Here is a 13,151-nt window from a genome sequence, read left to right on the forward strand (position 1 = left end):
TATTTTTTTTATAAAGTATATTATCTTCTACTATATTTATCCATATTTACCTTTATATTTTCTTATAAAATGTCTTAAGATTATCCTCTACTACATTATAATTAAAAGAAATAATTATTTTGAATGTATTTTTATTTTAAGACAAGACACAAGATAATCAATAATCTATGAAGTTCAGATAAATTTCTGTCGGTTACTATATTAGGCTTAAGTGTTACAATTTCTATAAGATTGATTTATTTTAAATGTTTTTATGTTAAACTAATGTTGTAAATATTTACAAATGTTTATGCAAGATAAAGAAAAAAAAGTTACTTTAGATACTTGTTTAAGTTAAATAACAAAAAGTATGCCATAAAGTACAAGTCCATTAAAACATACTCGTAAAGTCAACTATGCACTTCTCTCTCAGAAAGTCACTCAAGTTTCAATTTTCACTCAAAAGTCACTCAACTATGCACTTCTTTCTCAGAAAGTCACTCAACTTTCAATTTTTAGCTCAGATGGTCATTCAACTATCCACTCTTTCCTCAGAAAGTCACTCAACTCACAAATTTTAATTAAAAAATAATTTAATAGATTGAGTGATTTTCTGAGGAAAGAGTGAATAGTTGAGTGACTTTTGAGTTAAAATTCAAAGTTGAGTGACTTTATGAGAAAGAAGTGCACAGTTGAAATGCTACTCTCTTTATGATTATTGTATTAATTTTCTACGTTTATTAAAATAGAAACAAATAAATAATTATATCTTAATTTTCAAGAACTCAACTATTTTTAATAAGTACAATAATAAAATTAAATTATCATAACTAAAAAATAGCTCTCTCAAATTATTAAATATACCGCGGAAAAAAGGGAAAGTCAAATGAGTGCACACGTCTCGGTGCTTCACGTAACTTTTGTTAGTAAGTAATACTTAATTTAGAGTCGATTTCACGTTACTCCTTAAGTAATATTTAAGGGTCCAAAAAGTAATAACTCATCACATGTGGAATGGAAATAGTAACCTTCAAATTTAATAATTTTTAGTCAAATTTATTTTTTAACAATTTTCTGTTTGAAAATTGAAACATAAATTTATCTAACTTATTTATTAGATGTAATGTAATATATAATATACTAGACTAGATACAAGAGTCGTGCAAGCTAAGAATTGGCTCAAATTTTAAGTTTAGTAAATATAAAAATTATATTTATATACTGTAATTATAGTTTGTATAATTGCGTTTCATAACGAATTATATGTTTGCTTTAAGATTTGTATTGTAAAAAGACATTCATTTGTATAAAAGCGCATCGATTGTATGTGTATATCAATTAGATAATTGTGTATATGTAACTACTATGTATATATACCAATGATTGTGTTTGTATATCTACATTAAATTTGAATTTATATACAATTAAGTCGAAATAAAACATTTGTATGTCAAATATCTCTTTCTCTCTCACTTTATACAACACAAATTATACACTGTAATTTGTGTTTGTATAAAACGAGAAAGAGCGAAAGGCAAAAGAGAACTGATAGGGGAAGATTTGTATTTATATAATTATAAATGTATAGGACGAATATGTATGTATTTGTATTTGTATATGCAGTTTTCTTTCGCTTATACAAATACAAGCACAATTTATACATTTGTGTTTGTATAAAGCGAGAGAGACGAGCGAGATTCTTTGGGAAGAGAGGCCAATGACAAGTGTTTGAAGAATTACAATTAAATGCATACGTGGTTATAACATTTAACTTGAATTAATAGTTTGTTATTTTATACAATTTTGTCTTTTGTCTATCTCAATTTTTGTGGCACAGATAGAATTAAAAGTGTTAGTCACATTTTTATATGTTTCTAAAATATTTTAAGTTGTTAATTATTGTGATTTACCGTGCTTTTAACATAATTTTACTCACTTTGTCCCAATTTACATGGAAAGCTTTGAGTGTCAAACAAAATTTTAATATGTTCTTAAAGTATTTCAAGTTGTTAATTTTTGTGATTTATAATGTTTTTATATAATTCATTTAATTTTCAAATAATATATTACTTTTTGCCTCTGTTGCAATTTTTGTTGCACATGTGAATTTTCGAGAATTAACCTACTTTTAAGTTGATAATTAGTGTGATTTATAGTAATCTTATTCTCTTAACATAATTTTCAACTAATATAATGTTATTCCCTCTGTATTTTGAGAGTTGATCAAAATTTTAATATATTTTTATGATATTTTATTTTGTTAATAGAAATTATTTAATAATTTACAAGTACATAATATACTGAAAAGAAAAATACGACAACTAAATTAAAATAGAGAAATTATTATTAAATATTAATAAAGGAGAAGAATAAAATCATCAATTGACCAACTCATCCTAAGCTTATCTATACATAGAGCCGTTAATATGGGCTAGACCTGTTGGGCCGACTTGACCTAACCCGATATTTTATAGGGTTGAGCTACGATTTTTGAAGCCCATATAAGAAAAGAGTTTTTTAGCTCGACCTGAATAAGTCTGTTGATTTGTGGGCCTTGAGAAATATCGGTAGGGCCGGCCCGTGGGTCAATAAAAAATAATTTAAAAATATAATATAATATTAAAATTTAAAATTAAAGAGAGTCCAAACTCAAAATAATTATGTTAATATTTCTATTTAGATATTTATACTTTTACTTAAAAAAAAAACTTAATAAATATTATAAAGCTAATTTTATTTGTGGATTCGATTAACGAGTAGTAACATTAACATCATGTAATATTCTTTTGTTGATATTTATGATAATATTTTAAAATTATAATTTATAATTTAATTTAATAGTTATAAAATATATATAATTTTTTAAAAAGTGGATTGGCCCGGCAAGCCTGTAACCCACGTACTTGTGGGTTGGGCCGATCATTTTCTGACTCACACTAAAAATGGACTAGTCCGACCTGACCCATAAAATATTAAAGCCTGTATAGGTTAGCTCAGATGGTATGAGCTAGCTTATATTCACAGCTCTATCTATACGCCTCTGTATTATAGAGTGAAATATATTATGCATATCAATGTAAGTACTCCAATAAAATATCAATTAATTTCATGAAGTCAAAGTATTCTCAATTGGATATTTTCAAAACAATTTTCAGATAATAAATTTCTAGCATGACCTAGTTAATCATAAGTAATATTCAAATATTTTTTAATGATAAGTTCAATAGTATTATTTCTCAACTCTTAAATGTTTAAGGGATCAAAATAGACTATACTTTTGAGTATAAAATATAATTATAGGAATTACTCCCTCTAATTTGCAAAGGAAATAACTCTATTAATGACGGAATTATTCTCTAAACTAAAAATTTCAAGTTTAAATTCTTTTTATAGTTCTCTAAATAAAATTTAGGCATAATACATATATTAGATTTTAAATTTAACTTTAAATTTTAACTTTAATCTCTAACTTTCATAATGCACTAACAGACACTTTAATTATTCAATTTTTAAATAAATAAACACACGAGTCTTACATGACACAATACATTATGTGTCTATTTTTTCAACTTTATCCAAGTTTAAGTGTCTATTTTGCACATCTAAAAAAGAAGAACATAAATATAATTTAAAAAATCAAATTAAAAGACATATTTATATATTATGCCTAAAATTTATTGTAAAGTTTATCATATTTTTTATGTTCACAAGTTATTACGTTAACTTATATGCGCTCAAAAATAGCAATAACATACTCTTGTTAAGTAAAACAAACAAATAAATACGTAATGAAATTGACACTCATATACAAGTACTTCAATAAATATTTGCCTAAAAAAATGTCCTCATCAATCAACGGTATATTTATGACCCACGTGAACGTTACAATTTTTTTAAATTTACTTTCTCTTTCCACTTTTATAAATTTTAATTAATATTATATGATATATTTTTTATCATATTAATATATAAAATATTTTAATTTTTTTAAATAGTTTTTAGATTTATAATTTTTTAAAAATTTATCGAATTAATATTATTTTATTTTATTTAAAAAATTAATCAAATTAATTTTTAAAAAATACAATTTAGTATGATAAATAAAAGTAGATGAAATAAATAACTCGTAAAAGTTAACAAAGATTAATAAGACAGACCATAAATTAGAGTTAATTGAGTAATCGAAAGAAAAAACAAGAATTGCTGACTTAAATTTGTATCGCTGCGACTGCATTGTCTAGTAAAGTTTAGTTATTCAACTATTATACTAATATATATATATATATATATATATATATATATATATATATGTCCACTCTTAATATTTCAAAAAATTAAAAAACAATTAATTACATAATTTTTAAAATATTAAATTTATTATATTTTAAAAAATATCACTTGTATTCAAGTGTGTAACTCAGTGGTCAATGAAGTGATTGAGAATCTTAACGTCTCATATTCAAAATTCAATTGAAACAAAGAACGCAAGGTGATTTCTATCATTTGTGTTGCCCCAGAGTCAATGATCATTAAAAAAAAGTGTCATTCTATTTATTACGTGTGTGTCAACAGTTCTCTCTATTACCATCACAAGATAATGATAAAATTTACGTATATTTTATCAAATCAAACACCATAGATCATTTTTCAAACACCCAAAATGAGATTTCAGTGACATGATATGTTATTGTTATTGTGTCAATAATTAACTATTCCAAACATTAATTGTGAAATTTTACTGACATGTTATTGTTGTTATTGTGTCAATAATGTAGTTAATACTAACGAAAGAAGGAATAGTTAATTCAAAGTGTCCATATAATAAATATGTATAATTAAAATCATTAATTGATGAGTTGACATAATCCAAATAAAGATAAAATTGAGCAGTTGAGTTTTAGTTAGAACAAAGTGGACTTTATTCTTATTTATTGTAATTAATTACTACTAATATTAATATTAATATTAGCGATGATTGGTAAACAACACCTTACCTGAAAAGCACAAAATTTCTGTAGAAGAAACTGGTATAACTGAAATTTATTGTTGTATGTAAGGGCTTTCTGGTCAGAAAAAAAAAATATTTGAAACCCAGTGGCCGTTTGAAACCCCCGAAGAAACCTCGAAACAATCTTCAATGCAACGAATTCAACATTTCCAAACACGGCCTAAAGAAACAGAGACTCAAAGGGGATTTTGTTGCTCCGCCGGCGGGGGTTGTTTCCGGCGAAAGAAATTACCGGAGGAGATAATGACGGAGGCAGAGAGAAACAGGGAGCATCAGTTGTGTTTGTTGGATTTCTTGTTAGCGGCTTTGAGGAAATCTATGGTGTACTGTCGTTTTGATGGAAAAGAGGAGGTGAAATCTACAGTTCATGCTATGGAAATTGGATGGCCTACGAATGTTCAGCATCTTACTCATGTTACCTTCGATCGGTTTCATGGGTTTTTGGGTCTTCCTGTTGAGTTTGAAGTTGAAATCCCTTGTAAAGCACCCAGTGCCAGGTTTGTTTAAAAATCTTTACTCTATTGTGTTTTTCGGCCTTTTTGGGTGCTTTTAAATTTCAAATTATTGATCTGGGTCGACTTTGGTTTCATGATTCTTTTTGTCTTTTATGTTGTTTGCATCTGATTGTAAAGAAAAAGCATAAAACTGAGATAAAGATGAGACTTTTTACTTTTTCAGCGTGTTTGATACTTATTTTTCAATCAACTATAACTCAAATTCCAAACTAATTAGGATTGATTATGTGAATTTTCACTAATGCTCAGAGGATTTGCTATAGTTAGGCTCTCTTTGTACTGACAGTCAATTTACGAGTAAAGGTTCTACTTTATATGAGCTTTAGACAGACATTCGTTGTAAAGCTCACTTTCTCAAATACTCTCTCCGTTTTGATTTGTTTGATTACTTTCCTTTGTAGTCCGTTTTAGAAAGAATGTTTCTTCCAGTTTTTGACAACTCTTTAGTTACAATTTTCAACGTGACATGTTTTAGATCACAAGTCAATAGCGGACAAACAAATTGAAACGGAGGGTAAATATGTTTTAAGTAAGATGATCTGTCAACAGACTGTGCAATACAACAAGTTTAGGAGTAGTTCATGTAAACTTTGAAAAATAGTGATGTTTTTATATGTGCAGTAAATGCAACAGAGTTACTGTGTATTACTTTAATCCTATTAGATTTTAGGTCAAGACATGTTGTTCATTGGGAATTGAAGAGGGGAGAACGCAATTCATTTTGATTTTTTGTTATTGTGTTAATTGGGAATTGCAGAGGGAAAAACAAGAATACATCGAACGGTTAATTTGCGTTTCTTGTTATCGTGGAATTGTTATCAAGATGGATCACCCTTATGCATTCAACTAACACATACTAATGCAAGATAATTGAGGATGAAGATAGCATTAGTATGCTCTAGTACCGCACAACTAGCCAATACTTTTATTGTAGGCCTGCTTAGGAAGAATGGAATTATGTCACTATCCTACTTTGTAATTTAATAGTTCTGCATTTTGATATGCCTATTCAATGGTCCCCTATACTTTTGGAAACATGATCATAATAGACCAGTTTATTTCATGCCTCACCAACCGAAAACAAGTTTTTTGGTTTTCAATTACTCCCTCCGTCCCAATCAAGGTGGCACAATTGAAATTCAAGAGTCAACCAAGTTTTTCTTTGACTAGAATTTCTTTATATGCCTTTTAGGTATTTCTAAGTTGTTAGTTGTTGTGATTTATATTAATTTTGACATAAATTTCTAATATATAAATTTTATTTCAAAAAACGTAAAGCTTCTGTATCTGAATTAACGGTTAAAGTTTAGAAGTTTGAATCTCAAAATTTTAACTGTGCCACATAAATTGGACAGAGGGAGTAATTGTCACGCGAGTCTCCTTGTAACCAATTGGAGCATGTTCATGATTAATCACCTTGCGTAAGTTGGTTTGCACCATAAGTGATTATCTAAGGTTCTGTCTGCATCTACAATCACCTTCCTCAGAATTATCATTTTTTAGTAAGTTTTGTTACCAATAAGAAGTGGCTCTTATAGAATTGTAGTACGTCAAGATAGCTGCTGTTAATTACCATCTGCCAAACTTGCAACTCGAGTGGTAACTTTGGAAGAAATTAGTAGTTCTGTGACTAAATGGTCAAAGCAACCTTTTATTTACCAGCTAGTTCTGTGGTCAGTATGCAAAGGTGGGTTCATGTTCCTGTACTGCGTTTGATTCTTGTGGTATCTCCCGTTAAAATGTAACACAGAAGATCCTGAGATAACTCCTTAGATATATCCACCATATTGGTTTTTGGTTTTCTATTCATTTCACATGAGTATCCGTGTGCCAAGTTAAAGCAAGTTTATAACCTTGTTGAAGTTGATTACACCACAAGTGTTCTTTAAAGTTGTGTCTGTATCTAAACCTAATTTTTTTCGGAATTGTCATTTGAGTAATGTTAGAGGTGGTTAGAGTCCCACATTGGTTGGATATGGAGGAATAGTGGTGTGCTTATATGGACTTGAGAATCCTCCCCTCATAAGGTAGCTGGTGGGGTTGAGTTAGGCCCTAGTGTCATATTTTTTATTTTGGGGTTGAGTTAGGCCCAAATGTCATATATTTACAAGTAAGTTTTTCTATCAACGGATCTAGGAATTTCATTAAGGGGGTTCAAAAAAATAAAACTGCAGTGCTTGGGATCTGAACTCGTAACCTCAACGTGACTTTTGAAACCACTAAACCATTGAGCCAACCTCCACTCCTTATGTTCAAGGATTCAGAATCTATATATACACATAATAATAAAAAAAGGTTACCTTACATATACAATGTGATTTTCTTTTAGGACATACAATGTGATTTTTGGTCGAGGGGGTTTGACTGAACACCCTTGCGGATCCCTAGATCCGCCTGGAATTGTCAAGAGGGATGAAAGTAGTAGTTCCTTGACCAAAATGTCAAAATAACCTCTCATTACCCAGCAATTCCCATGCCAGTATGCAAAGGTGAGATGCTATTCCTGCTCTGTGTTTTATCCCTGTGGTGTTTCCCGTATAAAATGGTAACAAGGAAGATCTTGATATAACGCTTTAAACATATCTAAACTACTAAGTTTTGTCCCCAGTTCATCTCACTGGTCGCAGAAGTTGCAATCTTTGTGCTCTATTTTCATCTCTTTTGCTGAGGGCTAAACTCAGTACTTTAAAATTAAGATGTGTCCATGGTTAAGGACTTCTAGTAGCTTCAACCTAAAAACAAATTGGTAGGACAGCAATTATTGGAATTTAGCTATCCAAGTAATCGCAAGGCATTGATGCTAAATAAAGACAATACAAGGAGGATGGTAGTATGCAGCTTCTATCTTTCTTTATTTATCCCTTAAAAGTAAAAAAAGGGTAAACAAAAGAACTGGTTATAGTTGATTCAAGATGTTAGAAGCTTGAGGTCCTTTTGAATGGTGGGGTAATTGCTATTGTTTGAATTGCCGATGATTCCACCATATCATACAGATGCTGAATTCTTTGCACTGTTTGTCACTATACTACGTTGTTCAGTTTCACTCCATTCTTTGAACTGTCTTCAGCTCTTCGTTTAATTTAAACTTTTCTAACAGCAAGTGTGTTAATTCCTGTTTCTACTTCTGTATGTCACATTTATTATGTAAGTGGTTGGCTCTTTATCCAAACAAAAAAAAATATGATGAAGAAAAAAGAAGATGTAAGTGGTTGTCTGTGATTTGCTTCCAGACTTTATACAGTGTTTCTAGCTCATTATTGTATCATGCTAAATTTGTACAATTGTTTTTGCAGTGTCAGTGTTTTTGGTATCTCCCCAGAGTCAATGCAGTGTTCTTATGATACAAGAGGCAACAGTGTCCCGACTATTCTCTTGTTAATGCAGGAACGTTTATACTCACAAGATGGTCTAAAGGTATCACATTTTTTCTATCATTTCTGATTCATGAGGAAGTCTCCCCCGTAATTATATTCAATGTCAAAATAGTTGTTTAAGTATTGTTTGATGAACCTTTAGGCTGAAGGAATTTTCCGAATAAACCCAGAGAATAGCCATGAAGAGCATGTAAGGGACCAGCTCAACAGAGGCATTGTGCCTGACGACATTAATGTCCATTGTTTGGCTGGACTCATCAAAGCTTGGTTCCGGGAACTTCCATCAGGTGTGCTTGATGGGCTTTCACCTGAACAGGTAATGCAATGCAACACCGAGGAGGAATTTATTGAGCTTGTGAATCAGCTTAAGCCAACTGAGACCGCATTGCTCAAGTGGGCAATTGATCTTATGGCTGACGTTGTTGAGAAAGAGGAAACAAACAAGATGAATGCCAGAAACATAGCTATGGTTTTTGCCCCAAATATGACACAGGTAAGCTGAATATACTTCAGCAGTTCAGGCATAGAAAATCTTAAATTCTAGTTTGACTAATTGGTTGAAGCATATCACTATATTTCTTGTTTCTGGTATCAGATGTCTGATCCATTGACAGCACTCATGCATGCTGTTCAAGTGATGAACTTACTGAAGACCTTGATTGTGAAAACACTAAGAGAACGTGGAGAGACAGAAGGCGGAGGATATTCACCCATGTCATCTAGTTTTTCTGATAGACAAACTGAGAAGGATTTTGACACCCAACAAGAGATGGAGAATAGATGTGAATCACCAGGGCCATCATCAGATGATGATGAACAGCCTCATTATAGTTACAACAGTGAAGATAGAGATGAAATCGAGTCATTGAGTGAGATAGAAGGAAGCTTCTTACGACAAGTGGATGAGAACGATCATGCAAAAAATGACTTCCGGAAACAACTACAAGGAATTTTGTGTAGCGAACACAATGCCTCCACCATTAGTGGAGATCCTTCTTCATCAACTTAATAATCAAAACAGGAGTTCAGGCTTGAGCACTAGCAATAGCAAAAGACTCGAGAGCAACTTCTGTTTCTATGGGGTTAAAGGTGCAAGCAGATTAACTGGAGCATGTAGAAGCACAAATGATGTCAATATGGTAAGTATGATGTGAACATGGTAGAGTCTGCTGTTTTATGAAGTTAGTTGGCTGTCTCATCCAAACTGGTGCGATTGAATCTATTCCGGTGATGGTTCTTTTAGGAGTCCTGAATTCTCTATATCATCAGTGAATGGTTGTGTTATGTAAAAAGTTGCTATGCTTAGTCTAGACACAGAATGGTTTCCCTTTGTTTCATCAGCAAAGGATCTCTAACGAAAAGGCGACGATTTCACATAAAGAACATAGTCTTTTGGTAACAAGATTATGGGTTGTTCTTTCATTTTCCATGAATAATGTTTCCTCTTATTAAACAGTACTGACTTGTTTTAGAGAGTGGCCACACATCATTTAGGTCAACTAACTAATAACCAGCTAAAAGCCTAAAACAGTGAAAGGTGATTGTTCTAGTGGGAATTAGATGGAAGCAAAGTTCATTTGTGCTCCATTTCCATTTTGCTCTTAATCATGAATAATGTGAATTGTTTTTTTAATTGTAACAGTATTATCTTTGTATATTCTACATGGTGCGTTTTAGATTCAACCACCATTAAGTTTTTCCTATGGTTTTCCCATTCTACAGCTGTTGTCATAATATATGATATTGTATTGTATTGATGACTAATCAGATATTGTATTGCGTCTGGCCTTTCGCCGTTACATAATGTCATACCGGATAGAATTGCTATAAAAAATTAAGGCATTAGATAATAAGTAAATGGAAAATGAGGGGGAAAAAAAGGTAACAATACGATGACATTAAATTGATCGTTATATATAATGAGAATTTCTTATCTTGAGATAAAACAATAAAAATGACAAAAATAACCCCCAAGTCCCTCAAACTTTTTAGAACTTGTTTTTAAAATTATACGATAGTCTGTTATTTTTGATAAAACAAATCAAACGGTCACTAAAAAATAATACTCTACCTAAATAACTGCTTTCAAGATAACTGATCGTGATATATTTAGTTTTCAACTTAACTTATCTTGAAACGAAACTTTATGCTACCCTCATTTTAACAAAAAAAAAAAAACTTCAAGAAACAAACTCAATGATTTTAGTCATTTCATAAATCTACAATTACAAAGTTTTATCTTGTGAACAAACATATTTGTTCTCTTGTTGATATAAAGAATTTGCTAATCTATAACTTATAAGCAATTGCTAAAAGTGATTTTATTTTTTAACTAATTGCTAATTTTGAGTGAGTCCAACTTCTCTAGAGTCAAGGTGAGACATTTTTGTTTCAATTATCTGTGTAGAAATAGCTTGTAACAATATATAATTGTCTATAGCAAAGCCTAAACTGGTAAATTTTTTGAATAAAACTTCAAAACAATGAATATAATTTTAATTTTACACATTAGAACCCCCCCTCAAAAAAGAAAAAAAGAAAAAAAAAAGGAGTTTAGTAATATATATGCTTATTTTGTGGTCCTTGGTACGAGATTGTATCATCTTTATCATTATAAAAAAATATCTCAATATTGAGTGGCTAGCAAAATCATGACGTTATTCTACCCCACAATTTCATGACAATAAGTTAAATAAGATAAAGTGACAACATAAAAGAGAAAAGAAATACACATTAAAAGACATATAGGTTATAATTTAAGAGTAATTGAAACAAAGAAAACATTTCCATTCCAACTTTCTTTCTTTCGTTTTGACTAACAATTTATCAAGTTTAAAGTTAGGGCAACAAAAAATTAAAGGGCAATATTTAGACGGAAGAGTGACTGTGTGCATGGAGCCTGCTTTGTAAACGTTGAGTTTGGAGTAAAAAAGGTAAAAAAAATTGTTTAAAATTCCAAAAGGGTATACCAATTTTTTTTAATCAAAACGGCAAAATCGCTTACGGCTTAGCGAGTTTATCAGTTGAAAAAAGTAAAATCGCTGCTGTAGCAGCGATTTCTTAAATTTCCTTTTTAAATTTTTTTTTTAAAACAAGTCGCTCCAAGTGGAGTGATTTTCAAAATTAAAAAAAATATAATTTTTTTAATAAGTAAACTTTTTTTTTCTTTACACTTAAATTTTATTTTATTTTTGAAAATTTAATTTAATCAGCTAATTTTTTTTGCAGCGATTTAATTAAATTTTCAAAAAGAATATATAAATTAAGTGTAAATCGCTGTCTTTACAATGATTTGATTTTTTTTAAGAAAAATTAAAATCACTGCCAATGATTTTTTTAAAAAAATAAAAATTTTTGATGGAAGTCGCTGCAGAAGCAGTGACTTATAAAAAATATATTTTTTTTTAATTTTGAAAATCGCTCCATGTGGAGCGATTTGTTTAATTATTTTTTTTTAGAAAAGCAAATTTAAGAAATCGATTTTGCTTTTTCAGACGGCCAAAGTCTCTGCATCATGAGTGATTTTACCGTTTTGATTTTAAAAAAAATTGATACACCCTTTTGGAATTTTTGACAATTTTTTTTTTACTTTTTTAACTCCATACTCCGTAAATGTTGCCCTTTTGATTTCAACCTTATTTTTTGTTACCTTTTCATAATTTTTGCTCAATTTTTTTAATCATTTTAGCTCCGAACTCCATTTTCGTCCACAACTTGCTTTCTTTTCTTGTGGTTGCTCATTTTAAAACCTGGCTAGAATAAATTTCACTTTTTTTATTAAGAACAAATTTATTATCTCAAAACTAAAATTCAAGATTTCAAAAAATAAAATAAAAGTGGTATGTATCACTTTATTATAACACTTTGATAGTGCATTTCCACTGCTTTCATTTCTATATACACTTTTGATACAAGTTTTTGTAACCAAAAAAAAAAAGAAAATGGAAAAAATAAACAAGAAACAGATAATCAGAACTAGGAAGTTGTGGATTGGATAAAAATATGAACAAATCAAAACTCACTAAAATTAAGAAGCCAAACAAGTCTCCCAAAAAAGCTTATCCTTGTCTTTTTGGCTCTTCAATTCAGAATCAACACCAACACTACAAACATTGCTTTTTAACTTCAAATTATTACATCTATTAACATCATTATTCATCCAACCTTGTTCAACTACGCTCCCATCGTCCTCATCCTCGTCCTCCATATCACTATTCCAACGATTAAAAGATCTCGAATAAATATCCACATCGACATTATCATCATCATCATCAT

The 13,151-nt window shown here is 30.1% G+C and overlaps 1 protein-coding gene across 2 annotated transcripts; it reads left to right on the forward strand.

Annotated features, from left to right (window-relative positions):
• The first annotated feature begins 4,833 nt into the window (after positions 1 to 4,833).
• Positions 4,834 to 10,595, forward strand: LOC101263756 (rho GTPase-activating protein 2). 2 transcript variants are annotated; one of them, XM_004247427.5, is made up of 4 exons: positions 4,834 to 5,484; positions 8,796 to 8,916; positions 9,019 to 9,369; positions 9,472 to 10,595. In XM_004247427.5, the coding sequence occupies exons 1-4, from the start codon at positions 5,117 to 5,119 to the stop codon at positions 9,883 to 9,885; spliced, it is 1,254 nt and encodes a 417-aa protein (XP_004247475.1). In that variant the 5' UTR covers positions 4,834 to 5,116; the 3' UTR covers positions 9,886 to 10,595. The 2 variants fall into 2 exon arrangements, with proteins under 2 accessions (XP_004247475.1, XP_010326614.1); XM_010328312.4 differs by lacking the exon at positions 4,834 to 5,484 and adding an exon at positions 7,801 to 7,991.
• The last annotated feature ends 2,556 nt before the right edge of the window (positions 10,596 to 13,151 follow it).

This window comes from Solanum lycopersicum, chromosome 9, assembly GCF_036512215.1.
Source record: "Solanum lycopersicum chromosome 9, SLM_r2.1".
Lineage (NCBI taxonomy): Eukaryota > Viridiplantae > Streptophyta > Magnoliopsida > Solanales > Solanaceae > Solanum > Solanum lycopersicum.

Bases quoted from the DNA above. Each gene is read 5' to 3' on its own strand.
- LOC101263756 (XM_004247427.5), top strand. From the start codon at position 5,117: ATGCAACGAATTCAACATTTCCAAACACGGCCTAAAGAAACAGAGACT. The intron at 5,485-8,795 runs GTTTGTTTAAAA...TTGTTTTTGCAG, and splicing joins TGTAAAGCACCCAGTGCCAG to TGTCAGTGTTTTTGGTATCT. The intron at 9,370-9,471 runs GTAAGCTGAATA...TTCTGGTATCAG, and splicing joins TTGCCCCAAATATGACACAG to ATGTCTGATCCATTGACAGC.